At 43.7% G+C, this 20,308-nt stretch overlaps 1 protein-coding gene across 1 annotated transcript; it reads right to left on the reverse strand.

The window, feature by feature from the left end:
- Positions 1-4,350: 4,350 nt before the first annotated feature.
- tmem178a (transmembrane protein 178a) lies at positions 4,351-19,023 on the reverse strand. The gene is made up of 4 exons (XM_063196460.1): positions 18,612-19,023; positions 17,024-17,137; positions 12,687-12,824; positions 4,351-4,592 (listed from the first exon to the last, which is right to left on the reverse strand). Exons 1-4 carry the CDS (start codon positions 19,021-19,023, stop codon positions 4,351-4,353), a joined length of 906 nt encoding a protein of 301 aa, XP_063052530.1.
- Positions 19,024-20,308: the final 1,285 nt, after the last annotated feature.

Raw genomic sequence — 20,308 nt, forward strand, 5'->3', positions numbered from 1 at the left:
TTCTCTATTCTGAGCCGCCATTTTATTATTTGAGAGTCAGCTTTAAAATGTAAGAAATCAAAATAAAATGTAGATATTTTAAAAAATTCGACAGGTGGTAAACTTGGTATTTGGTTTTGAAATAAGACTTCTTAAGTGTGTGTCAAAATATTTTAATTCCCGCAATGTGTTTTATATTTTGAATTAGTGTGTTTTCACAATGGCGCTCAGAGATCTCATTTCTCAAGAAAGTGTCTTGTGTAGGCCATGAAAGATATGTTTGGGGAGTACTTTATGTGTTTTGCATGAAATAGCAACTTTGTAACACTGTACACTGTAATTGTGTATTGTCAGGTGTGTGTATGTGTGTGTGTGTGTGTGTGTGTGTGTGTGTGTGTGTGTGTGTGTGTGTGTGTGTGTGTGTGTGTGTGTGTGTGTGTGTGTGTGTGTGTGTGTGTGTGTGTGTGTGTGTGTGAGAGAGAGTGTGTGTATGTGTGTGTGTGTGTGTGTGTTCTTCAACTAAGTTGTTGATCATTTTGGTCTACAGTATGTAAGCAGCCAACAACCTTTAGGCTGTCTAGGTGAATAAATACATTGACATTTAAATCATTTGAATTGTTACTTGTTTTACAGAGGTTGGATTTAAAATATTTGTTGTGGTGACTTAGATGAACTAATTTCCATTTAAAATATGTTGAAAGCAGTTGAAAACAATTTAGTCTTTGATCTGTTTTCTTTTCCTCTTTCTTGTCTGATTGATGTGATTTCTTCCATTGTGTTCAAAACTAGATATGTGTGTCAACTGCTGAAAATCCCTCTTCAAGAACAATAACATAATAAAGTTTTTGGAAATAACTACTGTATGGTTTTGTCAGAGAAGAGGTCGTATTGAATGAGATCAAGGCAACCATTTCTTTGATGAGTATGAAAGTAGTCTATACTTAAAACATTACAGCCAGCTCAATGCAAAACAGTAAGTTGATCTGCTGCCCTCATTTAGTAAGTTAACTCTGATAACTCATCTTGAGAAAAGCCTCGACTTGATTTACGTCTTGATTTGAGTTAACTTACAAACTNAAGACAGCAGGNCAACTTAGCTTTTAACGTTTAGCATACAATGTTATGGCATGCAACCTAACTTTTGTAACTGGCCTGCAATGATATGGCATGCAACCTAACGTTTGTAACTGGCATGCAATGATATGGCATGCAACCTAACGTTTGTAACTGGCATGCAATGATATGGCATGCAACCTAACGTTTGTAACTGGCATGCAATGCTTTTCAGTGTATGTACTGGATGCATGGAATGGGCATTACACATCACTTAATGCAATGTAGACAACATAATAACACCTTAAAGTTAGGGTTAGCTATAAGGGTTAGGTTAGGTTTGAGAGTGTAGGCCCTAATAGATNATTATTATTATTATTATTATTATTATTATGATATGTTATTATTATTATTATTATATGTTATTATTATACACTATACACCTTAGAGTTAGGGTTAGGCATGGGTATAAGGTTCGGGTTAGGCATGGGTATAAGTGCAGAATATGACATGTTGATACATGTACTGTAGTGGCACTAAAAACAAGATACTGTGAAATAAAGTGTTATCTAATTTCCATTTGTGCGTATCAAATCAAACTAATAAAGACAAAGATGGTCATTAAGAAAGCCTTTTATTTCAGTCACCATTACATTGGATATTTGCAATTCATAGTTGATAACCAAATCTCTCACATCCTGGCAGCAATGCAGACACAAGTTAGTTTTTTTTAGTCTCCTCAACAACTGGCCAGTCAACAGATGTAACATCACTAGGTAGTTTTCCATTAAGGTTGACATATTATTGGAGCACATTTGTAAAAAATCATTCAGCTCAGCACGCGCAAATTTAACAGTCCGGTCAAGCGAACCAATGATTTTTCTGCTGAGATCAGATCAACCTGTAGTGTGCTGTGCACTTCTCCTCTCTTCTCTCCTCAGGCTTCATTAGCATGTGTGCTACTGCCAGCAAACTGCTGATATCTCAGATTTCACACAAGGATGCACAGCATTGATGGGGCCACGGAGTTCTGCACAGGAGCTGACGGAGGCCATTTTGTTTTGACTTAGCATTAGGGATGCACCGATACCACTTTTTTGAAAACCGATACAAGTACGAGTACATTAATGTGTGTACTTGCCGATACAGAGTACCGATACCGATACCTTTTACCACCAAAATACAATGAAAATAAATGCATGGCCTTGTTTTTTTCCACCTGACCTGTGATATTTTTATTGTCCATTTCCATGTAGATTTAAATGTTAGTAAACGTATGAGGTGGCACTTTTTTCCATGCTGCTTTCAAGTACACAGAACGTGACGAGATTTTGCATTGTTTTGTGTAATAGCAGTATCGTTCCTGGTATCGGCAAGTGTTTGACGAGTACGAGTATAATGAGAAGTATCGGGTGCCGATAACAGTATCGGTATCGGTGCATCCCTACTTAGCATACTTACTGCACAGCACAACATCTCACTTGCTCTCTTTTTTTCCCTCCAGTTCCTGCACTATATAAAGAACACGCAGTGAAAGTTTTTCTTTTTTTTTCAGGTTTGGGATGATATTCAGAGAAGCTAAAACTGAGAAAATGATTAAATTCTCTTTGTGCTCACATGGTGTGATTGTGTTCGTCAACATCCAGGTATAACGTGTGTGTTCATAAATTTGACTTACTATTCAGCAGATATAGATAAGATGATTGTGTAAATTTTACACTAAATTTATTTACAGTTCAAACACTTGTACGCCCCGTATAAGAGCCCAACCGCCATATTTAATACAGATTGACACGTCGCCAACCGCCATATTAAATACAGATTGACACGTCGCCAGTTCAAACAACAATAATAACTTACCCTGAGCTCCAGCACCAGCACCAGTCAGTCACTCTCCCATCTCCTCAACATTGTGTTGGTGTGTAAAATGTAAAATACATTTGGCCTGGGATTGCTATTTACCAGTATTTAGTATTTAAACATTTATTACTCATGTTGTTTTAAATAATTATTTTCTCTACCAGTTGTGTATAGATGGTGAAGTGATGCCTTTGCAGCATGTTGTGTGTTGTCATGTAATAATACTATAGTGCACACTTTATAATTCCGGATATCCAGCCATCACACTTTATACTGCCGGACATCCAGCCTTCACACTTTATACTGCCGGACATCCAGCCATCACACTTTATACTGCCGGACATCCAGCCATCACACTTTATACTGCCGGACATCCAGCCATCACACTTTATACTGCCGGACATCCAGCCATCACAACCACTAAACATTAAAGTGATACTGTCCCATTTTTGGAAACAAGTTTATTTTACACCTCCCCTTGAGTTAAATGATTGGGTTTTACCTTTCTCCTGTACTTTCAACCATTTTTGGAGTACCGCAGATCTAATTTTACCTCCAAGCTAGTACAGGAGAAAGGTAAAACCCAATTATTTCACTTAAAGGGAGGTGTAAAATGAGCTTATTTCCAAAAATGGGACAGTATCACTTTAAGTGTCTGATTACTATTCAACACTGCAGGAGGACACTTGACCCTGGTAATCCATGAAGACACACGTCGGAATACTAAGAGCGTCAGTGCAGAATTAATCAAAATCCATTTAACCGCAAACGACAACGTTGTAACACCTGATAATCTGCTGGGCTACACTAGTTTCTTCCTGTATGTGTTCAGATAAATGATAACAGATGTCACAAAGCCATCACCTGCTGTCCTATACTCCTGTATGTGTTCAGATAAATGATAACAGATGTAAGAAAGCCATCACCGTACATTCAACCATCACAGCTGATTTTCATAGCATTAGTACCACACGTACTGTACTCGTCCACCAACGACACTTAACTTCTTAACTTACTTAATGTAGGATTGATAAATGTTTCGTTTTTTTTCACACATGGTACAGAATTAAAGTCAGTAATGCTAAGGTGTATGTATACAGTGTGAGGGTCCTGGGGTGTTGTGTCGACATGTAATAGGTCCCGCCCCATATGTCATGTTGCACCAATGACACACTGCATTCATTAACAACTAAATGTGTACAGTAATAGTATAATGCCGACTCACGCCTGCTGTGGCTGACCTGGCATCCCCCCCCTCCCCCCTGTCGTCCAGGAAACAATCCAGACCTTCAATTTGAGGGAATAAAGACAAACTGTTTCTTTCAGCATCCCAGGTAAACACCCATCCGATCCTCCATCCAAGGTAAACACCACACGGCTGTCTGTGTTGTGTCCTGAAGGAACGTCTTCTGACCTCTGACCTCTGACCTCTCCTCTCCTGCTGTTCTCTCTGTTCCTTCATACGGAGGACTGGCGTGCGGTTTTGGAGCGCAGGCTCTTGGCGCGACTCAGGAAGGGGTACGCGGTGCAGATGCAGCCGGAGGTCACACTGAGGCCCAGGCTGACCCAGGCACAGAAGATGGACCAGCTGTAGCCGTGCTCCACATCGCCCGGCAGACCGTAGATGAAGGGAGGGTTACGGGAGAGCTCGTAGGAGACGCTGGCGGCGTACGTACACAAGGAGATGGTGCAGAAGATCCCTGCAAGCAGAACAAGATACACACACACACACACACACACACACAGTATCAATATGCTGCAGCGTACGTGCACAGCGAGATGGTGCAGAAGATGCCTACAACCAGAAGAACAATATATACATTAATATCAATATGCTGCAGCATACATACACAGCGAGATGGTGCAGAAGATGCTTACAAGCAGAAGAAGAAAATAGAGGAATACACTAATATCAATATCAATAGTATTTATATAGTACATTATCATAGCCTGCGTACACAGCGAGATGGTGCAGAAGATGCCTACAACAAAAATAGAAGAATATCACCAAAGGCAGATGAGAATACAGCTGTTTAAATTTCTTTTTAAAACAAGGTACTGTAGGGGCAGTTCTCATTTGGACAGGAAGTTGGTTCCAGCAGTGATTTCATACAGTGACATTCTGCTTTGGAGAAAGTGAAGGTTAGCCCACTCGCTTTGTATTATGATGGCCTCTACTGGTCTGGATTTGAACCCGTAACTCAACAATCCCCTGACTAACTTCCAAAGCATTAGGCCAGTGTTTCTCGACCTTTTTTTAGGCGAGGCACCCTTTCAATTCATGAAAAGTTTCAAGGCACCCCAAACCAACAAGCCGTGACATGGCATCGCATCGGATACCACACAAGCTTAGAAAAGTAACACATTTGGAGACGTCACACGACCTACGTTCGAAGTTGCAGCTGACTGGGGCGACCTATATTTACTTTACTGTGATGAAAGATCCCAGATCCCACTGACCGACATTAACTTAGCAATTTAGACAACTATGTATTATATTACATAATTTATTCATCAGTCACGTTTCCACGGCACCCCTGAGGGGCCCCTGCAGCACCCCTGTTGAGAAACACTTCCAAAGCATCAGGAGACAGCTGCCTGACATAACTACAGTCCAAGTCAAAGATGATCTCTCCATCCTCATTCCTCACACAACGTCATGATGCAACACCCATGTTGTTTACCATGTGCACCTGACATAGTTCACATCTCAAGGTGCACTGTGTAGGATGGTGGCCAGAGTAGGTATTGCAACTATGCTGCTGATCGGAACTGTGCTGCCTACTACCACATTTGACATTTTCATGAATATTTACGAATGAATGAAGTAATATTTACAGTCAGGAGAAATAAGGGAATTACAAGTACAGTCAGTGGAAATTTTCAGGAAATTCAAATAGCGGACATGGAGAAGATCCACCTTTTCATGTATGAAAAATTAGGTTTTTTTCCCCAGTCATAATGAACACTTTGAATTTGATGGTGGTGGTAAGTATTCATGAAAAAAGTAACATTTGTGAATGAGCAGCATGAATTCCGGAAAGAAACGGCTGAAAATAACACACAGTGCACTTTTAAACAGATTGTGAGGATAATGGATAAAAAAGAAAGGTCTCTTGCCTATCATAGAAATGTCCAACACTATTCAAGGTGTAAATTAGAAATGAAAATGGTAACACCTGTGAATGGGCAGCATGAACTCCGGAAAGAAACGGCTGAAAATACCCACAGTGCTGAAAATACCCACAGTGCACCTCTCAGTTCTTCCCTCACCTCCCCCCACCCACACCAGGGCTACAGTAGGTTGGTCATCTGGCCAGGCCCACTAACAACAGGGGACACATGGGTCAGTTGTCCCGGGCCCAAGGAGAGGATGGGCCCAGGATTTGGGACACCATTACATTTGTACTGTATGTATTGGGTGGTGGTCGTCTTTTTGGACACCATTACATTTGTACTGTATTGTATTGGGTGGTGGTCGTTTTTTGGGACACCATTACATTTGTACTGTATTGTATTGGGTGGTGGTCGTTTTTTGGGACACCATTACATTTGTACTGTATTGTATTGGGTGGTGGTCGTCTTTTGGGACACCATTACATTTGTACTGTATGTAGTATTGGGTGGTGGTCGTCTTTTGGGACACCATTACATTTGTACTGTACTGTATTGGGTGGTGGTCGTCTTTAGGGACACCATTACATTTGTACTGTATGTATTGGGTGGTGGTCGTCTTTTGGGACACCATTACATTTGTACTGTATGTATTGGGTGGTGGTCGTCTTTTGGGACACCATTACATTTGTACTGTACTGTATTGGGTGGTGGTCGTCTTTAGGGACACCATTACATTTGTACTGTACTGTATTGGGTGGTGGTCGTCTTTTGGGACACCATTACATTTGTACTGTACTGTATTGGGTGGTGGTCGTCTTTTGGGACACCATTACATTTGTACTGTACTGTATTGGGTGGTGGTCGTCTTTAGGGACACCATTACATTTGTACTGTACTGTATTGGGTGGTGGTCGTCTTTTGGGACACCATTACATTTGTACTGTATGTATTGGGTGGTGGTCGTCTTTAGGGACACCATTACATTTGTACTGTATGTATTGGGTGGTGGTCGTCTTTAGGGACACCATTACATTTGTACTGTATGTATTGGGTGGTGGTCGTCTTTAGGGACACCATTACATTTGTACTGTATGTATTGGGTGGTGGTCGTCTTTAGGGACACCATTACATTTGTACTGTATGTATTGGGTGGTGGTCGTCTTTAGGGACACCATTACATTTGTACTGTATGTATTGGGTGGTGGTCGTCTTTTTGGGCCCAGCCCTCATCCCAATGACGTAACACCTTTGAATCTCGCAGAGCTTTGGAAGCCGATGGCAATCAGGCTAGCCCAGACCTGCAGCCACTAACCAATCAGGATAGCCCTGACCTGCACCACTAACCAATCAGGATAGCCCTGACCTGACCTGCAGCCACCAACCAATCAGGACAGCCCTCACCTGACCTGCACCACTAACCAATCAGGATAGCCCTGACCTACACCACCTAGCCAATCAGGATAGCCCTGACCTGACCTGCACCCACTAACCAATCAGGATAGCCCTGACCTACACCACCTAGCCAATCAGGATAGCCCTGACCTGACCTACACCCTCCACTAACCAATCAGGATAGCCCTGACCTGACCTACACCACCCACTAACCAATCAGGATAGCCCAGACCTGCAGCTACTAACCAATCAGGATAGCCCTGACCTGACCTGCAGCTACTAACCAATCAGGATAGCCCAGACCTGCATCCACTAACCAATCAGGATAGCCCTGACTACACCACGAACCAATCAGGATAGCCCTGACCTACACCACGAACCAATCAGGATAGCCCTGACCTGCACCCACTAACCAATCAGGATAGCCCTGACCTACACCACCCACTAACCAATCAGGATAGCCCTGACCTGACCTGCAGCCACTAACCAATCAGGATAGCCCTGACCTACACCACCCACTAACCAATCAGGATAGCCCTGACCTACACCACCCACTAACCAATCAGGATAGCCCTGACCTACACCACCCACTAACCAATCAGGATAGCCCTGACCTGCACCACTAACCAATCAGGATAGCCCTGACCTGCACCACTAACCAATCAGAATAGCCCTGACCTGCACCACCCACTAACCAATCAGAATAGCCCTCACCTGACCTGCAGCTACTAACCAATCAGGATAGCCCTGACCTACACCACCTAGCCAATCAGGATAGCCCTGACCTGACCTACACCCTCCACTAACCACAATTTACAGATTTCTGTACTACTGTAAACACTACTGCAGCAGCTGGAGACCAGTTGATTCCTCGTCTTGATTCCGATTCCTGATACAATCAACATTCCAGAGTGTCAAACTCAGACGGATGTTAGGCTACACAGTGTATAAATGGGGTGTTAATATTTCAGAGTGACTATGAGTCCAGATATAGTATTTACAACACTGTGGGGAATCACATTACTCCAACAGTGAGTCAAGCGTCAATATGGAAAATGTAGCATGTGGCCAATTCAGGAGGTGTAACCTACAGTCTACTCATCAGGGAGATTAGCAACACATTCCAGTCTTAATATTTACCCAACATTGAGAATAATTAAACCTACCTCTGAAAATGTTACACTGACCAAAGAGTACACTTCATCCTACTATTTTTGAGTGGGGTCGAATGTTAGCTGAAAAAAGAGTTAATTGCAACTCGTTTGGAGTTATATCAACACTGAACATTAAAGGGACACTGTGTGAGATTATTAGATGTTTATTTCCAGAATTCATTCTGCCCATTCACTAATGTTACCTTTTTCATGAATACTTACCACCACCATCAAATTCTAAGTATTCATTATGACTGGACAAATTGCACTTTTCATATATGAAAAGGGGGATCTTCTCGATGGTCCGCCATTTTGAATTTCCCAAAATAGCCATTTTTAGCTGCAAAAATGACTCTACTTGGACCAAACTAGAAAATATTTGTTTATTACTTAGTGAACTTTAATGCAAAGATCAAATTTGGCACTAGGCAGCCCAGTTTCAATGAGCAGCATAGTTGCAGTACCTTTTTTGACCATTTCCTGCACAGTGTACCTTTAACTATGCAACTGAACTGTCAAAGATAGCTACACAATAACTGGTGACATGAATGTTTAAATAAGTTACCAGCAAAGCTGCTTCCCAGGTGTCATGAAAAAAACACCATCAATTTGCATAACTCCAGCTGATGGCTGACATTTAGCAGCTCTGGTTGAGAACTGTAATGACGTTACGTAATGTGCAAAGTGCCTACAGTGCTTGACAGGACCAAGACAGCGACACAGTGCTCATGGTTTACCTGACTGAATGAAAAACCAATACAGTGTCTTCCATACCTTTCAACTGAATACCATTTGGGAAACACTTCACTTTACTGGTTTCAGAGTTTCAAACATGCACCAAACACCGCTTGATGTGATTGTACCAAGGATGCAAATTATCAATTAATTCATTAATCATTAGTTGATAGCCTTATCAATCAATTTACGATTAGTTGATAAGTGGCGTTTTCCCCCCGAAATCTCAATGTTTCTCGAACAAACAAAAAAAACGAATAAATCTAAACATTTTAATTAAAAATTGAGACAAAATAACACATTGAAATTAATTCTATTTCAATTACCGTATTTAATACAAAGGTGATTTAAATATTCCCACTATTCACAGCCCTCTTCACACACACTCTTCACAAGCCCATTTCACCTGGGTTTCTTGTCAGTTGAATTGTCGATTAATTGCGATTAATGTTTTTTTAATTGATTAACGCATTGATCGATTTAAGTCGATTAATCGATTAATCGTTTGCATCCCTAGATTGTACTTTAATGGACCCAACAGATAATGAATAATATAATTATAATGAATGGAAATGAATAAGCCAAGTGGCCACCAGACTATGGCCAGTAAGCAAACAAGTAGCCTTTAGTGGCCCAATAAGACTGGTCAGTTCATGTAAGATGGGAGCCGTTTACATTTACTTTTCCAATCTTCTCCCTTCCACGATGCCACTTGTGTTTAGCTTGTTAGTTTATTATAGTCTGAATGGCTCGCCTGTTTGCTGGTTTTTCTTTTTAACTACACTTAGCAGCACTTAGCACACTTCTACACTTAGCAGCAAGTGTTCTGTTTAAAGAGTTCTACAAAGGCAAAGTGCAGTAACTACATTAACATTGAAACTGAGAAAAATGGCCTTCAGAGTATTAGCATTGGGTTGGATATTGTATCTAATCCAATTTGACAAAGCAATATTCTACATTATCTCTAAAACGGGACTCATGTGGACCACAAGGCTTGGTCACAATATAAAGGAAGTGTAATGAAAACCATTTTTCAGTTTAATTTCAATTTTGACACAATATGTGCAGTAGGTAGGTACAGAAGGCCAACTACACTTTGCTGTACACGGCAGAACAGTGCTGCACAACGGTCATAGTTTATTGTCGTCGTCTTTGTCTTTGTCATTGTCATCAGGGTTCTAAATTGACTTTTTTCCTCACCAACCAAAATGGCTAGTTGATGTTAATCTCACTGGCCAAACACACAATCACTAATGGGTCAAAATGGGTAGTAAGTTGATCTACTCTAAAAGCCAAACTGAAATTTCACCAGCATTTGGCCGGTTGGCTGTTGCGAATGTAGAGCCCTGATTGTCATTGTCATTGTGATTACCTGCCCTGAGGAAGAGCAGGCCGGAGACGTGCTGGGTGAGGGTGTCTTTGCGATTACCTGCCATGCGGAACAGTAGTCCCGAGACGTGTTGTGTGGGTCAGTGTTAGTTACCTGCCATAAGGAACAGTAGTCCCGAGACGTGCTGTGTGGGTCAGTGTTAGTTAGCTGCCATGAGGAAGAGTAGTCCCGAGACGTGTTGTGTGAGGTTTAGGGTTTGTGTTTGGGTTTGGGTCAGTGTTAGTTACCTGCCATGAGGAAGAGGAGTCCCGAGACGTGTTGTGTGAGACAGTGTTAGTTAGCTGCCATGAGGAAGAGTAGTCCCGAGACGTGTTGTGTGAGGTTAGGGTTAGTTAGCTGCCATGAGGAACAGCAGTCCCGAGACGTGTTGTGTGAGGTTAGGGTTAGTTAGCTGCCATGAGGAACAGCAGTCCCGAGACGTGTTGTGTGAGGTTAGGGTTAGTTAGCTGCCATGAGGAACAGCAGTCCCGAGACGTGTTGTGTGAGGTTAGGGTTAGTTACCTGCCATAAGGAACAGTAGTCCCGAGACGTGCTGTGTGGGTCAGTGTTAGTTAGCTGCCATGAGGAAGAGTAGTCCCGAGACGTGCTGTGTGGGTCAGTGTTAGTTACCTGCCATAAGGAACAGTAGTCCCGAGACGTGCTGTGTGGGTCAGTGTTAGTTACCTGCCATAAGGAACAGTAGTCTGGAGACGTGTTGTGTGGTCAGTGTTAGTTACCTGCCATGAGGAAGAGGAGTCCCGAGACGTGTTGTGTGAGGTCAGTGTTAGTTAGCTGCCATGAGGAAGAGTAGTCCCGAGACGTGTTGTGTGAGGTCAGTGTTAGTTAGCTGCCATGAGGAAGAGTAGTCCCGAGACGTGCTGTGTGGGGTGAGGGTTTGGGTTTGTGTTAGTTACCTGCCATGAGGAAGAGTAGTCCGGAGACGTGCTGTGTGGGGTTTGGGTTAGGGTTTGGGTTAGTTACCTGCCATGAGGAAGAGCAGTCCCGAGACGTGTTGTGTGAGGTCAGTGTTAGTTAGCTGCCATGAGGAAGAGTAGTCCCGAGACGTGTTGTGTGAGGTTAGGGTTAGTTAGCTGCCATGAGGAAGAGTAGTCCCGAGACGTGTTGTGTGAGGTCAGTGTTAGTTAGCTGCCATGAGGAAGAGTAGTCCCGAGACGTGTTGTGTGAGGTCAGTGTTAGTTAGCTGCCATGAGGAAGAGTAGTCCCGAGACGTGTTGTGTGAGGTTAGGGTTAGTTAGCTGCCATGAGGAACAGCAGTCCCGAGACGTGTTGTGTGAGGTTAGGGTTAGTTAGCTGCCATGAGGAACAGCAGTCCCGAGACGTGTTGTGTGAGGTTAGGGTTAGTTAGCTGCCATGAGGAACAGCAGTCCCGAGACGTGTTGTGTGAGGTTAGTGTTAGTTACCTGCCATAAGGAACAGTAGTCCCGAGACGTGCTGTGTGGGTCAGTGTTAGTTACCTGCCATAAGGAACAGTAGTCCCGAGACGTGCTGTGTGGGTCAGTGTTAGTTAGCTGCCATGAGGAAGAGTAGTCCCGAGACGTGTTGTGTGAGGGTTAGGGTTAGTTAGGTGCAATGAGGAAGAGTAGTCCCGAGACGTGTTGTGTTTGGGTGTCTGTGCAATTACCTGCCATGAGGAAGAGCAGTGCCGGAGACGTGTTGTGTGAGGTTTACTGTTGGTTACTGTACCTGCCACAAGGAACAGTAGTCCAAACACGTGCTGCGTAAGACTCTCCTCCCAGAAGAATCCCACGGTGTAAATGTAAATGTGTGTTTGGGTTTGGGTTAGTTACCTGCCATCAGGAAGAGCAGTCCCGAGACGTGTTGTGTTTGGGTCAGTGTTTGTCATTGTGATTACATTAGTGTTAGTTACCTGCCATAAGGAACAGTAGTCTGGAGACGTGTTGTGTGGTCAGTGTTAGTTAGGCCTACCTGCCATAAGGAACAGTAGTCCCGAGACGTGTTGTGTTTGGGTCAGTGTTTGTCATTGTGATTACATTAGTGTTTATTACCTGCCATGAGGAAGAGGAGTCCCGAGACGTGTTGGGTGAGACTCTCCTCCCAGAAGAATCCGACGGTGGCGACGATGCTCCCGCACAGCAGCACGGCCGCCGCCATCCCCAGGAACCCCGCCGTGATGCGCCGCAGATCTGATCATCACAACACAACACAGCACAGAGCACCGTATGAACCCCGCCGTGATGCGCCGCAGATCTGATCATCACAACACAACACACCACACACCGTATCCATGACAACCACCCACACACGCAGACACCGACTGGGCAACAAGGCAGCTGACTAGAATCTACTGCAGCATTTAGAAATGTCCACAGCAGTGTCTGCTTGGGTCTTTTAAATAATAATAATAATAATACTTTACTTTTTGTCTATGTGTGTGTCTGTGTCTGTATTAACTATATGTAGGCTGCCATTTTGACCAGGACTCCCTGGCAGGAGAGACTCTAGTCTCAATGGAACAATCCTGGCTAAGTAAAGGATAAATAAATAAAAAATAATAATAATAGATCAGATTTATATAGCGCTTTTCTAGGTACTCAAAGCCGCTTTTAAGACTAGGCCTACTGTTGCAAGACTCCAACAAGTACTGCGTGCTGAACTTCACTTCATTTTCAATAAATGAAATTATTTTGGATTATTGCTCTCCCAAGGGCGTGTCAGGAGGGCACGGTCACACAGGGCATCAACGTTTTGCTGGTTACCTTCGCCCGATTAATAAGGCGCTTCACTTTTATGTTGTTTAGAACACTTTATTTCATGGTATCTAAAAGTATGTACTTAATAATAATAATAATAATAATATTAATAACAATAATCATCATCATCATCACAATTGTATTTGGATAGCGCAGTCCATACAAGACCTAAAGCTCAACATGCTAGAATGAAGCTCAGTGTGTTAGAATTAATAACGATATTTAACAATAACGAAAAGAAGACAAGTGAAGGCAAAAGCTACAGGGTCAAAATATGCCGAGCAATAATAATAATAATAATAATAATAATAATGATAATAATAATAATAATAATAATAATAATAATAGCAATAATAATAATAATTAATAAATCATTAATCAATAATAAATCATTAATCAATAATAAATCATTAAAATGACATAAAATCCACACAAATCAGAAAGCTTAGATCAAAAACAAGTGACAAGGATCCGGGCACATAGATGTGGCATCTGGTGGCAACAGGGGTGAGGAAAAACTCCCTTTTCAAATAATTTAAGATTATTTGGGGAAAAACCTCAATATAGTCCAAGGAAAACCCACTTAGTTGGGAAGAAACCTCAGGCAGAGAGCAGCTCACACCGGCAATGGGACTAGGAGGATTAGCTATGAACAATCTCAGTACATAACATTACATGTTGATCATGCACAGCCTCTCACAGCAGATGGGGTCGTCGGCGGGCCTATTCATTATTTGCTGAAAATACTAAACTACATCATAACAACGTTACTATGACATTACAGAGAGCCTCAAGTTAACAGACATAGCCATTACAATTTTGATGACAGTAGGATTATAACATAGTCTCTGTACTAAGGGTTAGTGTACTAGATGCCAGTAGGATTATAACATAGCCTCTGTACTAAGGGGTTAGTGTACTAAGGGGGTAGTGTACAGAGGTAAGAACGGGTAAAAAAATCCAAGCCCGAACCGACATGGGCCCATGGGAATTGGGCCGGCCCGGCCCGAGGCCGACTAATTATTGGATGTGTAGGCCCGAGCCCGAGGGAAGCCCGAAATTTCAAATTTTATTTATAAGGAGGGGTGATCTATGATAACAAATCAAAGCCCTTAAATTAAAGCCATTAAAGTATTTTGTTACGAAATCTAAGTTAAATAGACTGTATAAACATGCAGGCCATCTTTTATATTTCTGTGTATGCTGCACTGCAGTGCACAGAGGTTACATTAAGCGATAATCCATCATTGACGCTTTTTTTAAGAGTTGGCGGAAAATTTTAAGGGCGTCCGTCATTTTGACCGGCTGGTCATTGGGCCATAAGCCACAGCAGCAGTACGACCTTAAAAATCTAGCGCGGCACTTTCACAGAGAGAGACAGCGAGACAAAGAAGAACAACGACGCGAGCAGCAGAACAGGAATGAAGGAGTTCTTGAATTGCCATTGCAAGAGTTTATTAGGCTACAGTATGTGTCGGGTTGATGAGGCGACCTCTGTTTTTTGCAGACCACGCGTCTCTCGTGGCCAAAACGGCCGAAATGCCTCAGCGCACTGTGATGGGAGGGAGAGGCGAGGGAAAGCGCGTGCATTCTAGCAGCAGGCACTGCACTGCTGGATTATCAACTGACGTGGAATATTATTAACGCACAGCCTACATAGCCTTTTTATTTATTTAAAAAAATAAAAATAAAAAAATAAAAAAACTGTCAACGATAGAGAAGCCGAACCCGACCCTACCCGAACGTAATGAGTGACATTTCAGGCCCGACCCGACCCGAAATTGGCTCGGGTTCGGGTTCGGGCTCGGGCCTGGGCCAAAAATCATAGGTCTATTAGTGTAGTAAGTGCATCATGTATCTGTCACCACTATACTGCCCCCTGCTGCCAGGGGCCCAATACTAATGCAGGACTTCAGTGTTTCGTTCAACTCTCTTGCCTGTGCATGCTGGAGCCCTTTTTGAAAAACAGTGGCCTACAGTGGCCTACAGTGGCCTACAGTGCTTTTACTCCAGGTAACGTTATACTTTACCCAACACCAAGCAGTAACATGGCACTTGGGCTTAGGAAAATGTTGTAGTAAATAAACCCCAAGAAACTTGACAAATTCACATTTTGCATTTCCCTGACGGTTCAGAACATCCTCTCTCATCACCGATTTGGATAACCCTCAGGGATTCTAAATTAGAGTAGATTCTAAATTAGAGTAGATTCTAAATTAGAGTAGATTAGAGTAGAGTAGAGTAGAGTACAGTACAGTACAGTACAGTAGAGTAGAGTAGAGTAGAGTAGTGTAGAGTAGTGTAGAGTAGAGTAGTGTAGAGTAGAGTAGAGTAGAGTAGAGTAGAGTAGAGTAGAGTAGAGTAGAGTAGAGGGAAATTCAGGGTAACTGGCTAGAGCTCAGTAGCCTGGGCGAATAGCCGACTGTTGACTCCGTCAATCAGTCTGGCAAAAGCCATGAGGAATCCGTCTCCGTGGACGATGGGAGATGGTCTGATCTTACTCTATCATTTAAATTAATTGAAGTTCCAAACTCAAATTAAAACCCATATTGTGCTTTATTAGCATGCCTGTTACGTTATGGCGTCGCAAAAGCATACAAATAACAAAACGAAAGTGTGAATATAGTTACCTTAACCAATCAGTAACGGAGCTCGCGGGTGAGTTCTACGTCACCACTCTCAACTGTTTGCTGATTGGCGAAACACTGAGAGAACCGAGCTCGAGGCTTTTGCCAGACGATGTGCGGAGCCAAAATCTTTGGGTTGAGTACAGAGGATGGCGTCGCGAGGCTAAGAGCTCAGGGCAGCACCCCCGTAAAATATATTAAGATTTCCCAAAATACAATACAAGGGCTATATGACTCTTAGGGCACTCTATACAGCATAACTTACATGACCCTTAGGGCACTCTGTAGCATAACTTTTCACAAAGAGCGTAAATAGTGAATATCACAGGTTGCCAGTTACCTTATTTGTTTCTTTTTTCAGGGCACCCCTGATAACCCCCAACCACACACACACACACACACACACACACACACACACACACACACACACACACACACACACACACACACACTCACATGGGCACCCCCACCATAAACCACAACCACACACACACACACACACACACACTCACACGGGCACCCCCACCATAAACCACAACCACACACACACACACACACACACACACACACACACACACTCACACGGGCACCCACACCATAAACCACAACCACACACACACACACACACACACACACTCACACGGGCACCCCCACCATAAACCACAACCACACACACACACACACACACACTCACACGGGCACCCCCACCATAAACCACAACCACAGTTTGAGAAGGCCCGATTTCGGCCGACAAATATAAAACGTTATAAAACCACTGTTCTAAACGTTAGCTTAATAGTTCATATTAATAGTCCTAATCGGCGTTAAACCATTCGATGCCAATTGTGCCAGCACAAGAAGACATGTGATGTGACAAAATAAAATCTGGAATCTTGAATGGAGAGACATGTGGCAAACAGCCTTAAATGTGAGTCATCGCTTCAGGAAACAAACAAACAAACAAACAAACAAACAAACAAACAAACAAACAAAGCTCTGTCTTACGCAGCAGGTGCCACTCGTCCTGCTGGATGGTCCTGGTGAGGTTCAGGGGGATGTTGCGGAGCCGGATGGGCTGAGAGAAGTGATACTTGACCGTGGTGCACCTGTCTGCAATACCTGAAGAGGAAGAGAGGACAGCATGAAGCCATAGCCTACACACCTGTCATAGTGGTGCACCTGTCTGCAATACCTGAGGAGAAGAGAAGACAGCATGAAGCCATAGTCTACACACCAGTCTGCAATACCTGAGGAGAAGAGAGAGAAGACAGCAGACTCACACATGAAAACATCAGAGCCTACACAACACAACACAACCTGCACACTCATGAAGTCATCGCCTACACAACCATCGCAAGTGACCTGCCAACACCCCCCCCCCCTCACACACACACACACACACACGCACACACACACGCACACACACACACACACACACACACACACACACACACACACACACACACACACACACACACACACACAGGCCATTGACAGCTTTGGCTGGGCCCCGGGACAAAGTCATCTAAAAAGGCCCCAAATTCAATAAAAACAAAACAATGTATTGAGGACGCAATTCTGCCCCCTTGTCTCCCTGGGCCTGGGACAAGTGACCCCTTTGCAGACACCCCCCACCCCCCCTTCCCAACACACACACACACACCCATTTGGCATCAGTGGTGGACTACTCCTATGCCGCGTGCCAGAGCCACCTGGGGGGAAGTACTGCAGCAATAGAGATCATGTTGGCAACAGGAGAAGAGGGTTGGAGAGGAGAGGCATTAGTTGGCAACAGGGTTATAGAGGAGAGTCATTAGTTGGCATGGTTAATGGCTGACTCATTATGGGCTGTTCTGTTTGGACTAGTTAAGCAGGCTACTCACCATGTAAACAACAAACACATGCGACCCTGGAAAAAAAGTTGCACATGCATTCAATGCAATGTTTGTAAATACCACTGAAGACTACAAAAGTGGATAAGGAGAGAAAGAGGTAACTCTTAGATACATGGAGTTCTCTGCCTGACGTAAGGCCCACTATAGAGGTGATTCCCTAAGTCAAGTCAAGTCAAGTCAATTCAAGTCAAGTCAGCTTTTATTGTCACTTTCTTCATATGCACAAGACATAGGCCTACAAGGGATTGTCTAAACTTCAGGTAGCTCAATAGGCCCTAACGGTCTGATCTGTCAGCGTTAATGTCCCAGTACGGAGAAGAAATGATCATAGCAAATAATTAACGGGCCAGGTGGTCTTACTTTTTTAAATTTTGTAGAATACAGTAACTCGCAGTGGGCCGTCGACTCTGTTTATTTTTGACGTGAGGTGCAGAAATGCGGATGCATTTGGATTCTATTGTTGGGGGGGCTACCAAACAGTCTTCAGTGCAGTTATCGACAAGGATGCAAACGTGATGAATCAGCTGATCACAGAGCCATATGCGCTCATCGATTTCCCAAGAAAGAAGCTGAGGTTAAACTGACCACCATTTGACGCAACGCACAAGGATACTCAGCCTGATACAGAAGGCAACTAGAAAACTACTATTGACAGGAGACGAGGGCAAGTCAAATTCGACTGCTAATGTTGTTCTTACCTTTGGATACGAGTTGGTCGATATCACGGTCGACACCTTGAAAGTAGCATTTCCGCCACAGGCCAGAATATGTCGAGAACAGCGGTCTCCCGCACTCCGTCTCCAGGATCCCCATCCCCAATATCGCCCTCCAGTTCTCCAACAGTTCCTCCTCTCTGCTCCCGACATGGATAGGTTTCATGAGCGCGAGGTTGCGCCGAGGGTTGCCGCTGTCCACGAGCGGCAGGTGATAAATGGGCATATCTCTGTTCTTCTGGTCGTTGTAGTCAGAGCCATACTGATCGCAGTTCTCTTTGTGTCGCCTAGTGTCCGTTTCATACCAATGATCCGTGAAAATAGCGGTGACCAGAAGAACCAGAGAGAGGATGCTCAGAGACAAGCTGAGCGTCGTTACAATCACTCGTCTTTCCATCTTTCGCCGTTTTACGCATTAGACAGAACGCGCGGTCTTTGACCTTAGAACACCGTTAAGTGGTCTTGTTTAGGCATCATCAAACATGCCCAAGCAAACTAGCATCGCATCCCCACCAGCACCGCTCCTCCACCGAGCAGCATCGGCTGCAGCCGCCGCACAGGTGGACTAGGCTATTCCGCACAAGCAATACAGTAGCGCCGGTTATACCATGCGGGATACTACGCCAGTACCTTTATACTCGGATGGGTGTGTTTGATGCTGGCAGTCGTCTTGTTTATGTAAAAAGTTGTTCAGTTGTCCATCATCCACATCGTTCTTCTTCCAGGGGAGTCACTCCCTTGCCGATAGAAGTGGGGGAATGTCAAGGTTGCTGCGCCTGTGCCAACCTTAGCGGATGATGGGTGTGTCCAAGAGGAGACGGTAAACACTTCTTCCATCGCAGGCGGTATGTCAGCACCGAACATGATGAGAGGGCTGCCGAAGGTTAGACGCTACTGATGGACAGATTATGCCAAGACATCCCGCACAACAAGGCATTCGTCTGCCCTTCGACTCGGGGAAATGAAATCGGGAATGTTGTGATTTAGGCTGATTAATAATATATTTACCTATACCGTAGGCTAATATAGCCTTGGAAGCAAATGCGCGTTTCCAAAAGGCTTCTAGGTTTCCATTGGTTGCGTCGGATGCGACATGTTATTTTTTAATGGCATGGCGCCTCCCTCGGACGCGCAGGCCAAGCTACCTAAGCAGTTTTGACCGGCAGGCCGATTTTTCTGATGAGCCAGCCAACGTACATGACATCAGCCACATACACCCCCGGCCCTTTCATTTAGCGCTGTCTGAAACTTGTGCGTTTGAGAAAATTAAAGATTCTATCTTTGAGAGAAGATGTTGGTATGAAGTCTCAAAGTTCATTCATTTCTAAAAAGAAAAAAGTAGACCTGGCCCTCTTAAATATGTAAGGAGACATTTCAGGCAATGTTGCATATGAGCAATGTATTTTAAATAAATTGACATGCACATTAAACATACAGTGCACAGCAATAATGAGTAGGCACCGCTTTCGAAATGTGGCATTTTGAACATTTTAATAAACGTACAAGTATTTCCAAATGTGCAGAGTAGCCTAAATATAATAGAATAGGCCCCACACCTGTTGTCATGATGGAAAAGAACACTGCAACCCAGAGCATGGAGCAGAGCAGGGCATGGGGGAGAAATGGGGCCAGGGCAGTTTTGGCTTAAGGGGGCCCCTCATGGGGGAGAAATAGGGCCCGGG

The sequence above is a fragment of the Engraulis encrasicolus genome, chromosome 1, assembly GCF_034702125.1.
Source record: "Engraulis encrasicolus isolate BLACKSEA-1 chromosome 1, IST_EnEncr_1.0, whole genome shotgun sequence".
Taxonomy (NCBI): domain Eukaryota; kingdom Metazoa; phylum Chordata; class Actinopteri; order Clupeiformes; family Engraulidae; genus Engraulis; species Engraulis encrasicolus.